Source organism: Takifugu flavidus, chromosome 8, assembly GCF_003711565.1.
Source record: "Takifugu flavidus isolate HTHZ2018 chromosome 8, ASM371156v2, whole genome shotgun sequence".
Lineage (NCBI taxonomy): Eukaryota > Metazoa > Chordata > Actinopteri > Tetraodontiformes > Tetraodontidae > Takifugu > Takifugu flavidus.
This window is the reverse complement of record NC_079527.1, coordinates 5,549,680-5,562,608: the sequence shown is the minus strand read 5'-3', so window position 1 is coordinate 5,562,608 and position 12,929 is coordinate 5,549,680. Positions and strand designations below refer to the sequence as shown.

Below are 12,929 nucleotides of genomic sequence, written 5' to 3'. Positions count from 1 at the left end.
ACAGAGCCAGCGATCCCGCACTAAGTCCCGCCCTAGAACCGCCACTGACCAATCATGTGTCAGCACTAGCAACACATGATTGGTCAGTGGCAGCTCTAGGGCGGGACTTAGAAAATTATCTCGCCCTAGACGCGCCACTGACCAATCATATGTTAGCAACGGTAACCATGCTGAGAGCGCCTGGCAAGCTTTCCGTTCTGGAGCAAAATGCCCCGGCGTTGCGTGTACGCTAATTGTAAGTCCGATGAAAGATATCCAGAACGTTTGGGTGATGTTGTATTTTTCGCCTTCCCTAAACCAAAAACACAACTGGAGAGATGTCAAATATGGATTAAACACTGCGGGAGATCTAACTCGCAGCTGAATCCATCCAAGATCACTAAAAACTACCATGTTTGTTCCAAGGTAAGACGCTAACGCTAACTAGCACACAGGAAACAAGTAGAGAATTATTTAAAAAGACGCTAAAGTTTTTACATAGAGTTATATAGTTGTGCACCATTTGAGGCTAAATTAATATGGCAGATAAACACTAGTACCGCTGGTTGCTAAGCAGAGACCTGTCTTACACGGTGCTTTCTCTCAGCATTTTGTGAATGGGCGACCGACGCCAGAGTTTCCCAATCCAGTAGCAGCTGTCCCGGTTCCGGACCACAGGGAGCATCCTGGAGGCTGCCGAACCCCTCCGACGAAAAGGTCTGTTGTGCAAATGTATACCAGACAAACGAGTCTATGAGCAATGTGAACGGCGAGCCTTCGCTACGATTTCGAAGCCCCCTTCATGCAGCGCTGAAGTGGGTTTTATGTTGGATATTATGGTCCACGTGTGTTCCAGAGAGCTACTTCTATTATCCACAACATCAGTCAAGTCGGAGCTCTGAGCAGAAACAGCTCCTGGTGGTGCAGAGGAAATCTAATGGTGTTTGGATTACACTCGGTCCAACCACTTTGTCTTAAAAACACATGTAGTTGGATTCTGGGGCAACGTCCATGTCTTCTGGTGACATTGCTGTTGCCATGACAACCCGTCCATCACAATAAACCACCTGATGGTAATGACTGTTGGGACAAAGACAGTGTGTAACATTTCATTTTATTGCTATATTAGCATGCTAATGTCTCTTTTAGGGGTAGCAATAAATGTATTCAAAATAAACAAAATAGACCCCCCCCCATTACTTGTACACTCGCCCACATGGAAGCTATTGAATTAATCTTGATTTTTATGACTGTTAAAAAATCTGTTTTCTTCAAAGGGACTATTAAGTCACGTGTCTTGTGTGTCTATTAATAGAATATTTTACTTGAGGTTTGGGGCCCTACGGTCACATGATGTGAAAGCTATTGAAGAAATATCATTTTTTTAGTCTAAAATCTTTTGAAAAAATTAAAAGGTGCCTTTGGACCAAACAATAAGGGATGCGTCTTGTTTGTCTCTCCCAGTGCTATCATCCAGGTTACCTAGATTTGTTCATATAAATGAGCACTGTTGAAGACGGAGCTGAATGTCTTTTGAAAGTCCCCATAATATCACCTGCATAGAGGAATGGACTCTGCCACCTGCCTGCTCCAGTAACCCCCCCACCTTCCTGACTCTTTCACCATTACAGCTAGAGGCTGAAGAAATATTGCGAGCAAAATTGTGTTTTGGTCGTCTAGGGATATTGCTGCTACAGGGTGTGGGTTAGTTTTATTAATCGACAGTAGATATATTATATTACCAGTCAACAACTGTCTGTTCTTTCTGAATCCCACTTGAGCTTTTGTCCAGGCTCCGTCTTAGAAATATTTTACAATTACAGTTAATTAGACTTACAGGTCTAATTCGCTGGGACTGTTAAATCTTTGTCTTCTTTTGGTATTAGTGATATAATGGCTTCATTATAGCTGTCTGCAAGTGAACTGTATTAAAATTCTTCGTGGAAGTTTTCTGTCAGCACCGGGCACTGTGGCAGAGCACAGCTCCATAGTTTTTATAGAATTCTGCTGAGTAGTGTTGTTTGCATCCTGAGCCTTTAACAATCATGCTAGTTGCTAATCAGCGTCCCGTCTTCTCTCTTGTTTTGAGAACAAATAGTTTTAAGCCATAATAATTAACATTTTAGCTGACAAATTTCCCAAAACTTTTCCTCATTTTAATTGTTCTGCTAAAATTGTCTCTAGGTTAATTCTTTTCTTTTCTAGCGATTGCATTTTCTCTTTATTTTCCTTGTTCCCCATTAACTGTAGGCTAAAAAGGTTCCTCTGATGAATGATGCTTTAAGAGCACCACCAACTACGGATAATCCCTATTATTCCTGTATTTAACTCTAAAAATATTCTTGTATTCCCCCAACATTTGCGACAATTGTTCATCCTGTAACAAGCCTGTGTTGATTCTCCATCTTCTGACCATGTTCTTGTGGTTCCACTGATGCAGGGTCTCATATTGCTCTGACCCTTATATTACAATCTGGGACTATAAGTGAATGAAAAATAAGAAAGAAGTCTGTAAATGTGGATTAGTGACTCTCCAGATATCTGTTGGGCCCAGACCCTCCTGTAAGTTATGCATAAAGGATCCAGTGGCATCTCCCTGACAGTAATTCACAGCGTTCCCACCTTCTTTACCCTCTCTCTGTCCAACCAACCTAACGTTTTTCCAACTAATTCAGGTTTTGCGCCTCTTGCTGTGTCCTTCAGCTCCGACGAGGTGAAAACACCAACTACTGGCATCAACCACCAGATATTTGCGGGCAGTTGTAATAGTTTGATTGTAAATACCTCTGGGAGGGGGCGAGAGCTGTCAGCTTTGCTGCTGTTGCAGACTCATCGAGGGTCCCCTCGGTCCTGGTCACGTCTCTTAAACCGCCGTCTCACATGAACTCGATCCAATCTGGCCTGTATGTTATTGCTGCTCAGCAAAGATGTCCAGATTGTGCAGTGTGTTTATTTCTTTTTTACACTAAACTGCATCCATTCTGCTGATGTGGAAACAGTCTGACACTCAAACAGGCACCAAAACAAACATGGCAACAGGACATGAAGAAACATTGATATTAATGCATGTGCACATATATGTGTACTATTTGGGCTTAAATCACAATAGGGGCAAAGTGTACTTGCAGTATATGTGCATTCATAAATATGCTCGTTTATAAAGAATCACCAGTATTCATTAACGATTTATATTGTAAATTTACCGACATCTGCAGCGTATTACGTAACTTTCCGGAATCAAAGTGCAAACTGTGGTGAGCAAGTGCTCAAAGTCTTTTTGGCATCGGACCTCTTATTGCGCAGACTTTATACTTAAACTCTGCAAACCTCTCTTACTGAATCGACACCATGTGTCCGGATTACTGCCAGCCTGGTGGTGACAACAAGACAAATGAAACTTTTAAACCAACAGACAACACGACTCGCTCTTGGCATTGGCGGCTACCTGGGGCGCCATCTGCTGGAGCAGACGGTGAATAGAATAAAGATTAAAGCAAGATTTTAAAAACTGCTTTACCCAGTGTACAGTCCAGACTCTAGTTTTCGGAATGTTTAAAGTCTATTTAATTCATGCCGGTTAATGTCAATTAAGGTCGCCCATAGGACGCAAACTATCTCGGGGACCGTCAGACCGACCTTGACCAGCCACTTAGATTAGGTTAGAGCGCCGCGTAGTGGTCAAAATGAACATCACAAGTGATGAGGCTGAGAGGCAGTCCGTAACTAGAACATTGGTAATGCGGAAATAAAATATTTAATAAGCTTAGTTAACATAATGTGACCAGAAATCGGGTTTCTCTCAGTGGAAAAACACTGGTTCACTAGTTTCTAGTAGATTTGGGGTTTTTAAACGTATAATTATTAATTTCTAGAAAGGAAACTGTTGCTTGCAGACTTGTCCGTGTCCCTCCGCACTTTAATATATAACAGCGCTTCCTCGTGTTTGTTCCGGGAACAACATCTTCAGCATTAGCTGTATACCTGTACTGTTTTGAACATAGATGATTTGCTCTATTGGCTATTGTTAGTGTTCAAATGCGACGAGTTCTTTTAACATCTCAGCGAGTCGGCTAACCATTTGAAAGATGATTCCTCGTGTGTTTACGGAGCTATTTCATCTCCCTATAAAATAGTCACTCTTAGCTTACAATTAGCCACTTGAGATAGCAGCAGCGGCTAGCCCACCGTTCTGCGCACCACAGAAGAAGAAAGTCGCGCGGGTAAGTGGAGAAACACGGAAGAGATCCACACTTGTTATCCTGACATAAACCACGTTTGCGTTATAAACAACAACAATTATGCCACGGGGCGGAGTATTTAAACGTAGTTTCCTTCGTTACATCGGCAAAACAAATAGCTGTGCCGTGATGTGTGTTGAAGGGAGTTAGAAAGTCAATTGAAAGAATTATCTCATGGCTGAAACACGTATCCAGGTCACAGCCTGGTGCGTCCAGTTGTTGTTGTGCGGTACAGACGGACCCAACACTCGCGTAGCTCGAAATGACCACACGGACGACGAGTTATTGCACTTGCGACAATGCGCCACTAGGGGCGGATTACTTTATGAATGCACAGCGTGTTCGCAACGTGTGCACGAGAACTGCGAACCAAGTTTACTAGGTTGAAGCTGCAGGCAAATAAGAGTGAAAGGTAACGCGCTTGTTACCGCTAGTTTTACTAGTTTCGATTCTTATATATTAATCATTTGCGCAAAGACACAGTGGGAGATGTGCCTAACGGAACAAGTAACCTTTTATTAATGTCGGGATTTGCGTTTACTGCAGCTAGTGTTAGCCACGTAGCTATTCACTGTGTCTATGGTGGAAATGTGAGCTGGATCGTTGCATCACAACATCTGTGGTTGCTGCGATTTGGGGACTAGACTGCACGGAGTTTGGTAGTTTTACATAAGAACGACTAAAGTTTGGTGAATATTTTAGTTGCTGAAAGATACACGACCTGTTTGGCAATTTTGTGCTTTAAAGTTGCTGTTATAGGTTGACGGGCTTTATTGCGGTAATCTTCCCAATGCAAGAATATATGGTGTCTTTAAAACCACATGCAGGCGTCACAATCATGAATAATTGTCTTATTATTGTTGGCTCCCTTGAATTTTCATTGTAAACTGAAATAATGTTTGGTCACCACAGTATTCACAGACGGTTGTCCTGAAAACTGCCCCCCCATTATTGTGTTTAATCCAAAACTACAGTTCATACATTATCATAAATGTAGAATACAGTCAATGCCTTCTATAATGTTGAATGTAATAAAAATGTAAAGATTGCTGTACACATAAATTCTGCTTCAATCGCATCACAGTCAGCGTAAAATTGTATGTCATGGATGCTTTATCCCTGTCATAATAATCTTTTGTTTTAAAGAACTCTTTCTTTGTGTTCATAGTATGGAAACAGAGAAAGATAGTATTATTGGCACTGAGTCTGACTCAGATACAATACAGAAGAAAGATGGAACAAGTTGTGAAGTTAAATGGACTGAGGAAGAGGTAAGTAAAACATTCCTTACAGCAACAGGCTGTACTCTGTCCATACACTAGCACACTAATCACTTATGTTTGTATCATTTCATGTAGTTATTTTTATAGGCCCTGCACCCCTGGAGGGATGAACTGTAGTTCGCATTCTAGAGTCAATTTCAAGCAAATTAAAACATTTCTGCCAAAAGGACTGCCGCTAAATGGAGAAAAAACTAGGTCAAGCAGCAAAGTGAATTGGCTCTGAAGGAATTATAACAAAAGTTTCTAGATAATCACTGATTTCCTACCAGCAAAATCAGCAATCTTCACTTTAACCAGCTGCTGGACACTCTGGAAATCCTGCCCATCTTTTTTGTTTGCAGGATGAAAACCTTAAAATCCTTACTAACAACTTTGGGAAATCTGATTGGAAAACCATTGCCAGTCTTTTACCTGTGAGTATGAGAAAGGCTAAAGAGATTGTAGCAAGGTTTTTAGGTTGATCCTTTAAGGTTGAAATCTGTTGTCTGTTTCATGAAAGGGGCGGACGGAAGTGCAGTGTATGCAACGATGGAATATGCACCTGGATCCCACTGCTTCGAAATCCTACTGGACCAAAGACGAAGATGAAAAGGTGGGAAAAAATGCCTTTGAATATCTGAGAAGAATGTGTCCAATCCCACATTTACCAGGGTGTTTGTTTTGACAGATAGCAGAGCTGGTAACCAAATATGGCACAATAAACTGGCCTCTGATTTCCAAGCACATGATCCGGCGGACTGCAAAGCAGTGTCGCGAGCGGTGGCAAAACCACCTCGATCCACAGATTAAAAAAAGCGCCTGGACCACAGAAGAGGAACTCATTGTTTATAAAGCCCACTTAGTTCTTGGAAATAGGTGGACTGAGATCGCAAAGCTGATTCCAGGAAGGTAGGCCGATAAGTAAATAAAAATATTAGCTGATGGACAGAGAGTTGCTCTAGTTGGTTAAGGAAATAAGTGCTGTGGAGATGAATTTTTTTTATTCTTCTAGATCTGATGTGTCTGTGAAAAATCACTGGAAAACCATTAAGAAAAGAGCCCAAATGGGATTTTACAGGGATGAAGCTGACAGCATTTCTCTTGATATTCAACAGTTTGTGAAAGAAGAGGTAGAGTATCTTTTCAGGAAAGCTTTTGAAATGGATGATGTGTTGTTTTAGTCAGTGCCGTCTTTCTCTCTTTTGTTGTGGTTGTCAAAGCTTCACTGCGTTTAATTTCCGTTGCCATGACGCTGCGTTATTTGTCGTACTGCAGGTAGACTTCAAGTGTGATGTTGTATTAGACACTGGGCCAGTAACTCCTAAAGTGGTAGGTGTGCTCACAGTTACTTTAATTGTTGCATCATTTAAATGATGCATTTCAGAACATTCAAAAATGTTTCATTTGTTTTGCCTCTGCAGCGTTCCACTGGGATCTAACTTAGTTTCACTCTTCTTCTCTTGCAGTTTAAGTCTGTGAATAAAAAGAAAGTTGTGGAAGTTAAGCAGGAAAGGGTGGATCATGCACCACAGCATGCAGCATCCCGGGGAGAAATCTCCACTGCCAGTCCCCCATTGCCCACCAGTTTGAGTTCCAGTCCAAACTCCAGCTCAGGTGCTGCTCCGGTAGCTGCACCAGTTGACCAGAAAAGGTTTGCGGAAGCAGCGTTGAAGATGATTGCTGAAGACATGCTGCCACTAAGGTTGGAGTGCATTTGGCTGTTGTGGAGCACCTTTGGTTTGGGATTCCTTTGACTATGTTTTAACACAAATACTTTCTTGTTCCCCACAGTTTTGTTGAAGGAACAGGCTTCAGGTCCTTCATGAATACCATCAGCCCGGAATACAGCAAGCTCTCGCAGCGTGCTCTAGGCCTGCAGCTCTATGATGAGGTGGAGAGAGCCATCAAACCTCAGCTCATCCGGGACCTTAAAGCCAGACTTGCTAGAGACGGGGAGAATGCCATTCACGTCACCTTAGACCTCTGGGTGGGAAATAACTCGAACCCGGTGGAGGATCCCATCCTTGTCGTGTGCCTCCACTTTGTCAACGAGTCCTGGCAGGTACGCCGTCCCACCGTGGCCTTCCGACACCTCGGTCGCGAAGACCTCCGCACAGCTGTGGCCAGAGAGCTGGAGGCGGTGCTCCTGAGCTATGGCATCTTCCCAAACAACATTGGAGTCGTCCTCACCAACCAGGCCAAAGAAACTCTGGCCAAGAACAGCTTGTTCTGCAACTACAAGGTCACGTGTTCATCGAACAGAGGGGACCCAGACGCTGATGAGATGGTGGCATTTGTCTCGGACCAGATTTCCGAAACAGATTCCCTCTTTTCTGAGCTGCAGATAGGGACTAAGACCACCTGTGTGGCTGCCATATTGCAGCTTGTGATTAAAGAGGCGCTGAAGAATTCCAGGGTTGTAGAAAACTTGCTCTTGCAGGTCCAAAATGTGGTGGCTTTCTTCAGGAGCAGCGGCTACTGGAGCGAGGTAAAAAGAAGAGATCTGAATTTTTCAACATATCCTTCTTCAGCAGTTTCCCCTTGGATCATTTTTGGTGTGTGTGGTTTTCATTAGATTTTGTTCAGAGAGTGCAACGTGTCCCTGTGCCCCTCCTCCAGCGGTCATCGGTGGAACTCCATGATGATTTCTTTACGCCGTATGGTGCAGGAGTCTGCTTGGAGTAAAGTCATGAGCGTTCTGGCTCAGGCTCGAATAGAAGCCAGCGATGCAGCCAGTGCTCCACCCCTGATCATGGTCAAAAGGGAGCAAGTGCTTGACATTCTGGCTCACCTTGAACCTTTTTGTGAAGCTATACAGGTGAGAGAGAAAGGATAAAGAGGATGAGTCCCTTTTAAATGTTCCATGGTAGGTACAATGTAAATTGATGACTATCACCAGGTCTGTTTCTGTCATCTGACTAAGGTGCTACAAAGAAACGGCGTGACGGTTTCTTACATCATACCATCTCTCATTGGACTGGATAAGACGTTGGAAACCCTTGACACCAACTACGCCCACTTCAACAGGGCGTTGCGCACAGGCCTCTGCTCACATTTTCGGCACCTGATTCATCAAAATGAAATGATCGTCGCTACTGTTCTTGATCCCAGGATCAAACTCCAGGTACTGAAATAGTTCAGGAGCATAACCTTTGGGTTAGGCATCTTCCTAGAGTGTGCTGCACTTTATGGTACTTTATTAAAACTGCGGGAAGCAACGTGATATTACACTCATCCATCCTCTTTTGCTTGTGTGTTTCTTTAGCCATTTTCTGACAAACTGGAAGAGCACAAGGAGTTCTTGATGCCCCCATCAAAGTGTCAGGCCCGCACGATTGTTGAAGCCAGATTAGGATCCCCAGTAGCCTCCGCTGCTCCTGAAGAAGCAGGTGAAGACCAGGTGGCTAAAGAGGAAGGAGATGTTCAAGAGGAAAAACGCACCGATGGATTGGTTGAGGCCTCTGTTGACAGCTCGGATGAAATGGCTGAAGGCGACGATCTCAAGCGCAAGTCCATCTTTAACTTCCTCCAGCCGCCAGCAAAGGCAGTGAAGATGTCTGAACTTGACGTGTATTTATCAGAACCTTTGGTAGAAGGCAACTCCAGTCTGTCATACTGGAAATCTGCTATTCGATTTCCTCAGCTCCAAAGACTCTCCAAGAAGCTCCTCGCTGTGCCCACCACTTCAGGGGGCTTCGACCGGCTCTATCCAATGGCAGCATGTATTGTAAGAGCCAAAAGGAACCATCTCCCACCTCATACGACAGAGAGACTACTTTTATACAAAAACTCTTTTAAGACAAAAGTTGTTAGAAAGTCCAGTGGAGCCACTAAACACTGGTGTCTCTAACGACGTTTGGGTCATTGGAAAAATTCACTTTTTATATTTGTCTTATTTCATTAAACAATAAGCATTCAAATAGTTGTTTATGTCTTAACTTGACCCTGCCCTAATTAAAATAAATTAGAACCCAGAATTTAAGAAATTTTCCCAAATTAACCAGAAAAACTCAGAGCTGTAGCAAGACTCAGATCTGGACAAGGATAGACCAAAGAATCTGCCTCATTGTTTCTAAGATTCCAAAGATCACTCTGAGCTCCACAGATCCTGGGTGGAGCCGGAGGTTTCAGACTGACAAGGTGTGTTTTCAAAAACACACCTTATGGACTCCCAGGCTGCTCGATGCAGGATTTGCACGTCTCTTCCACTGAGGAGAATCTTACATTGGTCCCTTTTCCTAATGTTATGTTACTGCTGCCATTTATCTGACTGTGGGCAAAAGAACTTGAAAATGTATGTAGGGATTTTGATAAAACTTTCAGAAAATGACAACAATGGGACAAGAAACATGATTAAATCATGGTGATATTCATCCTCCAAGGATCAAGGGCCTGACCCCCAAAATGCAACAGTGGCAATGGAAAAACTCCTTTAATAGATGGTCAGAATTTGGTGTAAACAACATGACAACATGGATCCATCCAACAGTTCAGACTGGTGCTGCTGGTGTAATTGTGTGGGGGACATTTTCTTGGCACACTTTGGCCCTCTTACTACCACTTGAATGTCATTTAAACATGGCAGCTTTCCTGAGTTTTGTTCCTGACCACATCCATCCCTTTATCACCACAGTGTCATAATGTGGAAATGGGAGATAATAGATGCGCAGCCAACAATTCTATAGCAAGGGGTAATGCCATTACGTCAATATGGACCAAAATCCCTGCGGAATGTTTTCAGGACCTTGTGGAAAGTATCTCATGAAGAATTAAGGCAACTCTCAAGGTAAAAGGGGCCCCGGCCTTTTGCTAATAAAATGGCAGGTGAGTGTATAAAATATATATTGTCTCTGGATCCTGGGATTTTTGAAGGATTCTTTATCGGTACTCGGCAGAGGTCTGTGCTTTTCTAGTTTTTGACTCAACACTTTCAATTTGTCTCCTGTTTAAAGTCCTTTTCCAGGTCACCGCGGTGATTGGCTGAAGTTACTTCCTGCGTCACAAGAAAAGCGGCACGTGTACGTGTGCTTCCGGTTCCGGCTTGTCCTTCGCCATGTGTATAATAGAAAACTAAATATAAGACTTGATTTGTAAAAGCTTCATGGGAGAACCAAATTTATTTTATAACTTGAGAAGATAAAGGGAGGGGGGAGTTATGTTCGGAGGAGGACGCGTTTAAGGTCAGTTGTCGGCGGCCAAACAACCAGAGATTAATAAGTAATCAGACTATTTAGCTAAGGTTAGCTAAACTTAGCTTTCAACATGGCTCTGTACATGAAAGCCGCTGAGATTCTGGAGAAAGCCGAGAGGAAACAGGCTGCTCTGAAAACCCTGGTGTACGACAGTAAATTTGCAAACATAAAACAATTGTTTGCACTAGTTTGTGAGACCCAGAAGTTTTCATCCATCCTGGAGGAGATCATCGAGTCCACAAAACTTCTCAAACAGACCAAACTGAGAATGCCGCTGGCAAAGGTTCTGGTTTATGATCTTCTAATGGGCCAGGGACTGAAGTGCGGCGGGTCGTGGAAGGCGGCGATCATGAAACATCGCGCCAGGTTGCAGTCGGTGCTGGCCCGCATGAAAGTTAAACAGAAGGTCAGCAAAAACGAAGACCTGCTCCCGAAAAACCTGAAGCAGCTCGTCGCAGACCAACTACCCAGATATGTGCGCGTCAACACCGTGAAGACCACCGTGGACGATGTTGTGGACTACCTGAAGAGAGATGGCTTAACCTACCTTGGACAGGCTTCCAGGATAGATGACCTGACCTTAAAGGAGAAGGAATTTTTAAGAGACATGCACCTTCAAGAGCTGCTGGTATTCTCTCCTAAAACTGACTTCCATGATCACTTCTTGTACAAGGCTGGCCACATTATTTTGCAGGACAAAGCCAGTTGTCTCCCAGCATATCTCCTCAATCCACCACCAGGTAGCCATGTAATCGATGCCTGTGCTGCCCCTGGCAACAAATCCAGCCACCTAGCAGCAATCATGAAGAACAAAGGCAGGCTGTTCGCCTTTGACCTGGATGCTAAGAGGCTGACGACCATGTCGACACTCCTGCTCCGAGCTGGGGTCACCTGTCAGCAGCTGGCCAACCAGGATTTCCTGAAGGTAGACCCCGAAGACCCACAGTATAAAGATGTGGAGTACATGCTGCTGGATCCATCTTGCAGTGGCTCGGGTGAGTTGGTTTTAATTTTTTTTAAAAACAAAACCTGTCAACAAAAAATGTTGAAATATAATTACGGTTGTCTGTGGCACTCAGGTATGGTGTGTCTTCAACACGACGACTCCTCTGATAATCAGGAGAGGGTTGAAGCCCGTCTGGCCTCTCTGGCCTCCTTCCAGTTGAAATGTCTCAACCATGGGCTCAGCTTCCCTCGCCTGAAGCGCCTGGTTTACTCCACCTGCTCCATTCACAGGCAGGAAAATGAAGAAGTTGTTGCAGCTTGTTTAAAGCAGAATCCAGGTTTCAGGTACGAACGATTGGTCTTTGATTAGCGAAAGATTACTGAGTGCAAATATTTGTGAAACCTGGGTACTTTTGATCATTTTCATCCAATATCTGGACAATTAATTTGAATTCTTGAAGTTCAGCTGAGAGCCCATGAATATGTACTTGTGGTATAAAGGGACTGGGACTAATGGGACTTGATAAATTCATCTATATGTCTCCAGGTTGGTTTCTTTGCTCCCTCGGTGGCCAGAACGTGGCCTGGAACCACTCACTCAGTGCTTGCGTGCCAGTACCCAGAAAACACGGACACAGGGGTTCTTTGTAGCTTTGTTTGAGAAACACAATAATGCTGGAACTAAAGTTGAGAAGCCAGTGGTTCAGAAAAGGTAATAGTTATTAAAGTCCTATTCATTCACATTGATGCACAATTTACTCACCATTATTTCACTTTATATGTTTTATATGTCTGTAGAAGCTAGTTTAGATGTTTGAACATTGCCCTTAACTCTGTTACAGTAGTGTAGAGGCAGCGCCACACAGCCAACCTTCCAGGTGTAAGAAGAGACCTGCAGACTCAGAAGAGACCGAAACTTCAGAGATCGATAAGACACCGATACCCGCTGCAGAAGAAGCTGAGAGCACACCTGCAAAGAAGAAGAAGAGGAGGAAGAGAAATAAGAAGAAGATGAAGGAAGCAACTGTGGAGTGATGGGGAGTTCAACAGGTCATGTGGAGAATGTAACTGTCAAGTAAAGATTAATTTTCAATTTTTACCTCATCTCTGTTCCTCATTGTTGCCTGTTGCCTTTTATATATTTATGTCATTCCCCTGGTGACCAGCATGGATGTTCCTCACTAACAAGGACCACACCACCAACGAGGAGTAAGATTTTGATCAAAGTATGCAGGGAAAATTGATAGAGAAGCAGCAGCTCCCCCATGTAGAGTAACAAAAAGTAAAGAAAACAAAGAATAAATGCTTACATT

At 43.5% G+C, this 12,929-nt stretch overlaps 2 protein-coding genes across 4 annotated transcripts; both read left to right on the top strand.

The window, feature by feature from the left end:
- Window positions 1-192: 192 nt before the first annotated feature.
- Window positions 193-9,399, top strand: mybl2a (v-myb avian myeloblastosis viral oncogene homolog-like 2a). 3 transcript variants are annotated; one of them, XM_057041833.1, is made up of 13 exons: window positions 193-405; window positions 587-696; window positions 5,386-5,488; window positions 5,842-5,913; window positions 6,000-6,092; window positions 6,168-6,388; window positions 6,492-6,609; window positions 6,755-6,808; window positions 6,946-7,181; window positions 7,271-7,967; window positions 8,055-8,297; window positions 8,403-8,603; window positions 8,745-9,399. In XM_057041833.1, exons 1-13 carry the CDS (start codon window positions 208-210, stop codon window positions 9,327-9,329), a joined length of 2,931 nt encoding a protein of 976 aa, XP_056897813.1. In that variant the 5' UTR covers window positions 193-207; the 3' UTR covers window positions 9,330-9,399. The 3 variants fall into 3 exon arrangements, with proteins under 3 accessions (XP_056897813.1, XP_056897815.1, XP_056897814.1); XM_057041835.1 differs by lacking the exons at window positions 193-405; window positions 587-696 and adding an exon at window positions 3,707-4,199; XM_057041834.1 differs by lacking the exons at window positions 193-405; window positions 587-696 and adding an exon at window positions 4,221-4,629.
- A 1,098-nt stretch (window positions 9,400-10,497) lies between these two features.
- nsun5 (NOP2/Sun RNA methyltransferase 5) lies at window positions 10,498-12,712 on the top strand. The gene is made up of 4 exons (XM_057041849.1): window positions 10,498-11,666; window positions 11,751-11,961; window positions 12,164-12,328; window positions 12,459-12,712. Exons 1-4 carry the CDS (start codon window positions 10,742-10,744, stop codon window positions 12,649-12,651), a joined length of 1,494 nt encoding a protein of 497 aa, XP_056897829.1. The 5' UTR covers window positions 10,498-10,741; the 3' UTR covers window positions 12,652-12,712.
- Window positions 12,713-12,929: the final 217 nt, after the last annotated feature.

Coding starts and splice junctions, on each gene's coding strand:
- mybl2a (XM_057041833.1), top strand. CDS start 208: ATGCCCCGGCGTTGCGTGTACGCTAATTGTAAGTCCGATGAAAGATAT. Junction 6,809..6,945: donor GGCCAGTAACTCCTAAAGTG/GTAGGTGTGCTC, acceptor CTTCTCTTGCAG/TTTAAGTCTGTGAATAAAAA. Junction 7,182..7,270: donor GAAGACATGCTGCCACTAAG/GTTGGAGTGCAT, acceptor TGTTCCCCACAG/TTTTGTTGAAGGAACAGGCT.
- nsun5 (XM_057041849.1), top strand. CDS start 10,742: ATGGCTCTGTACATGAAAGCCGCTGAGATTCTGGAGAAAGCCGAGAGG. Junction 11,667..11,750: donor TCCATCTTGCAGTGGCTCGG/GTGAGTTGGTTT, acceptor TGTGGCACTCAG/GTATGGTGTGTCTTCAACAC. Junction 12,329..12,458: donor AAGCCAGTGGTTCAGAAAAG/GTAATAGTTATT, acceptor ACTCTGTTACAG/TAGTGTAGAGGCAGCGCCAC.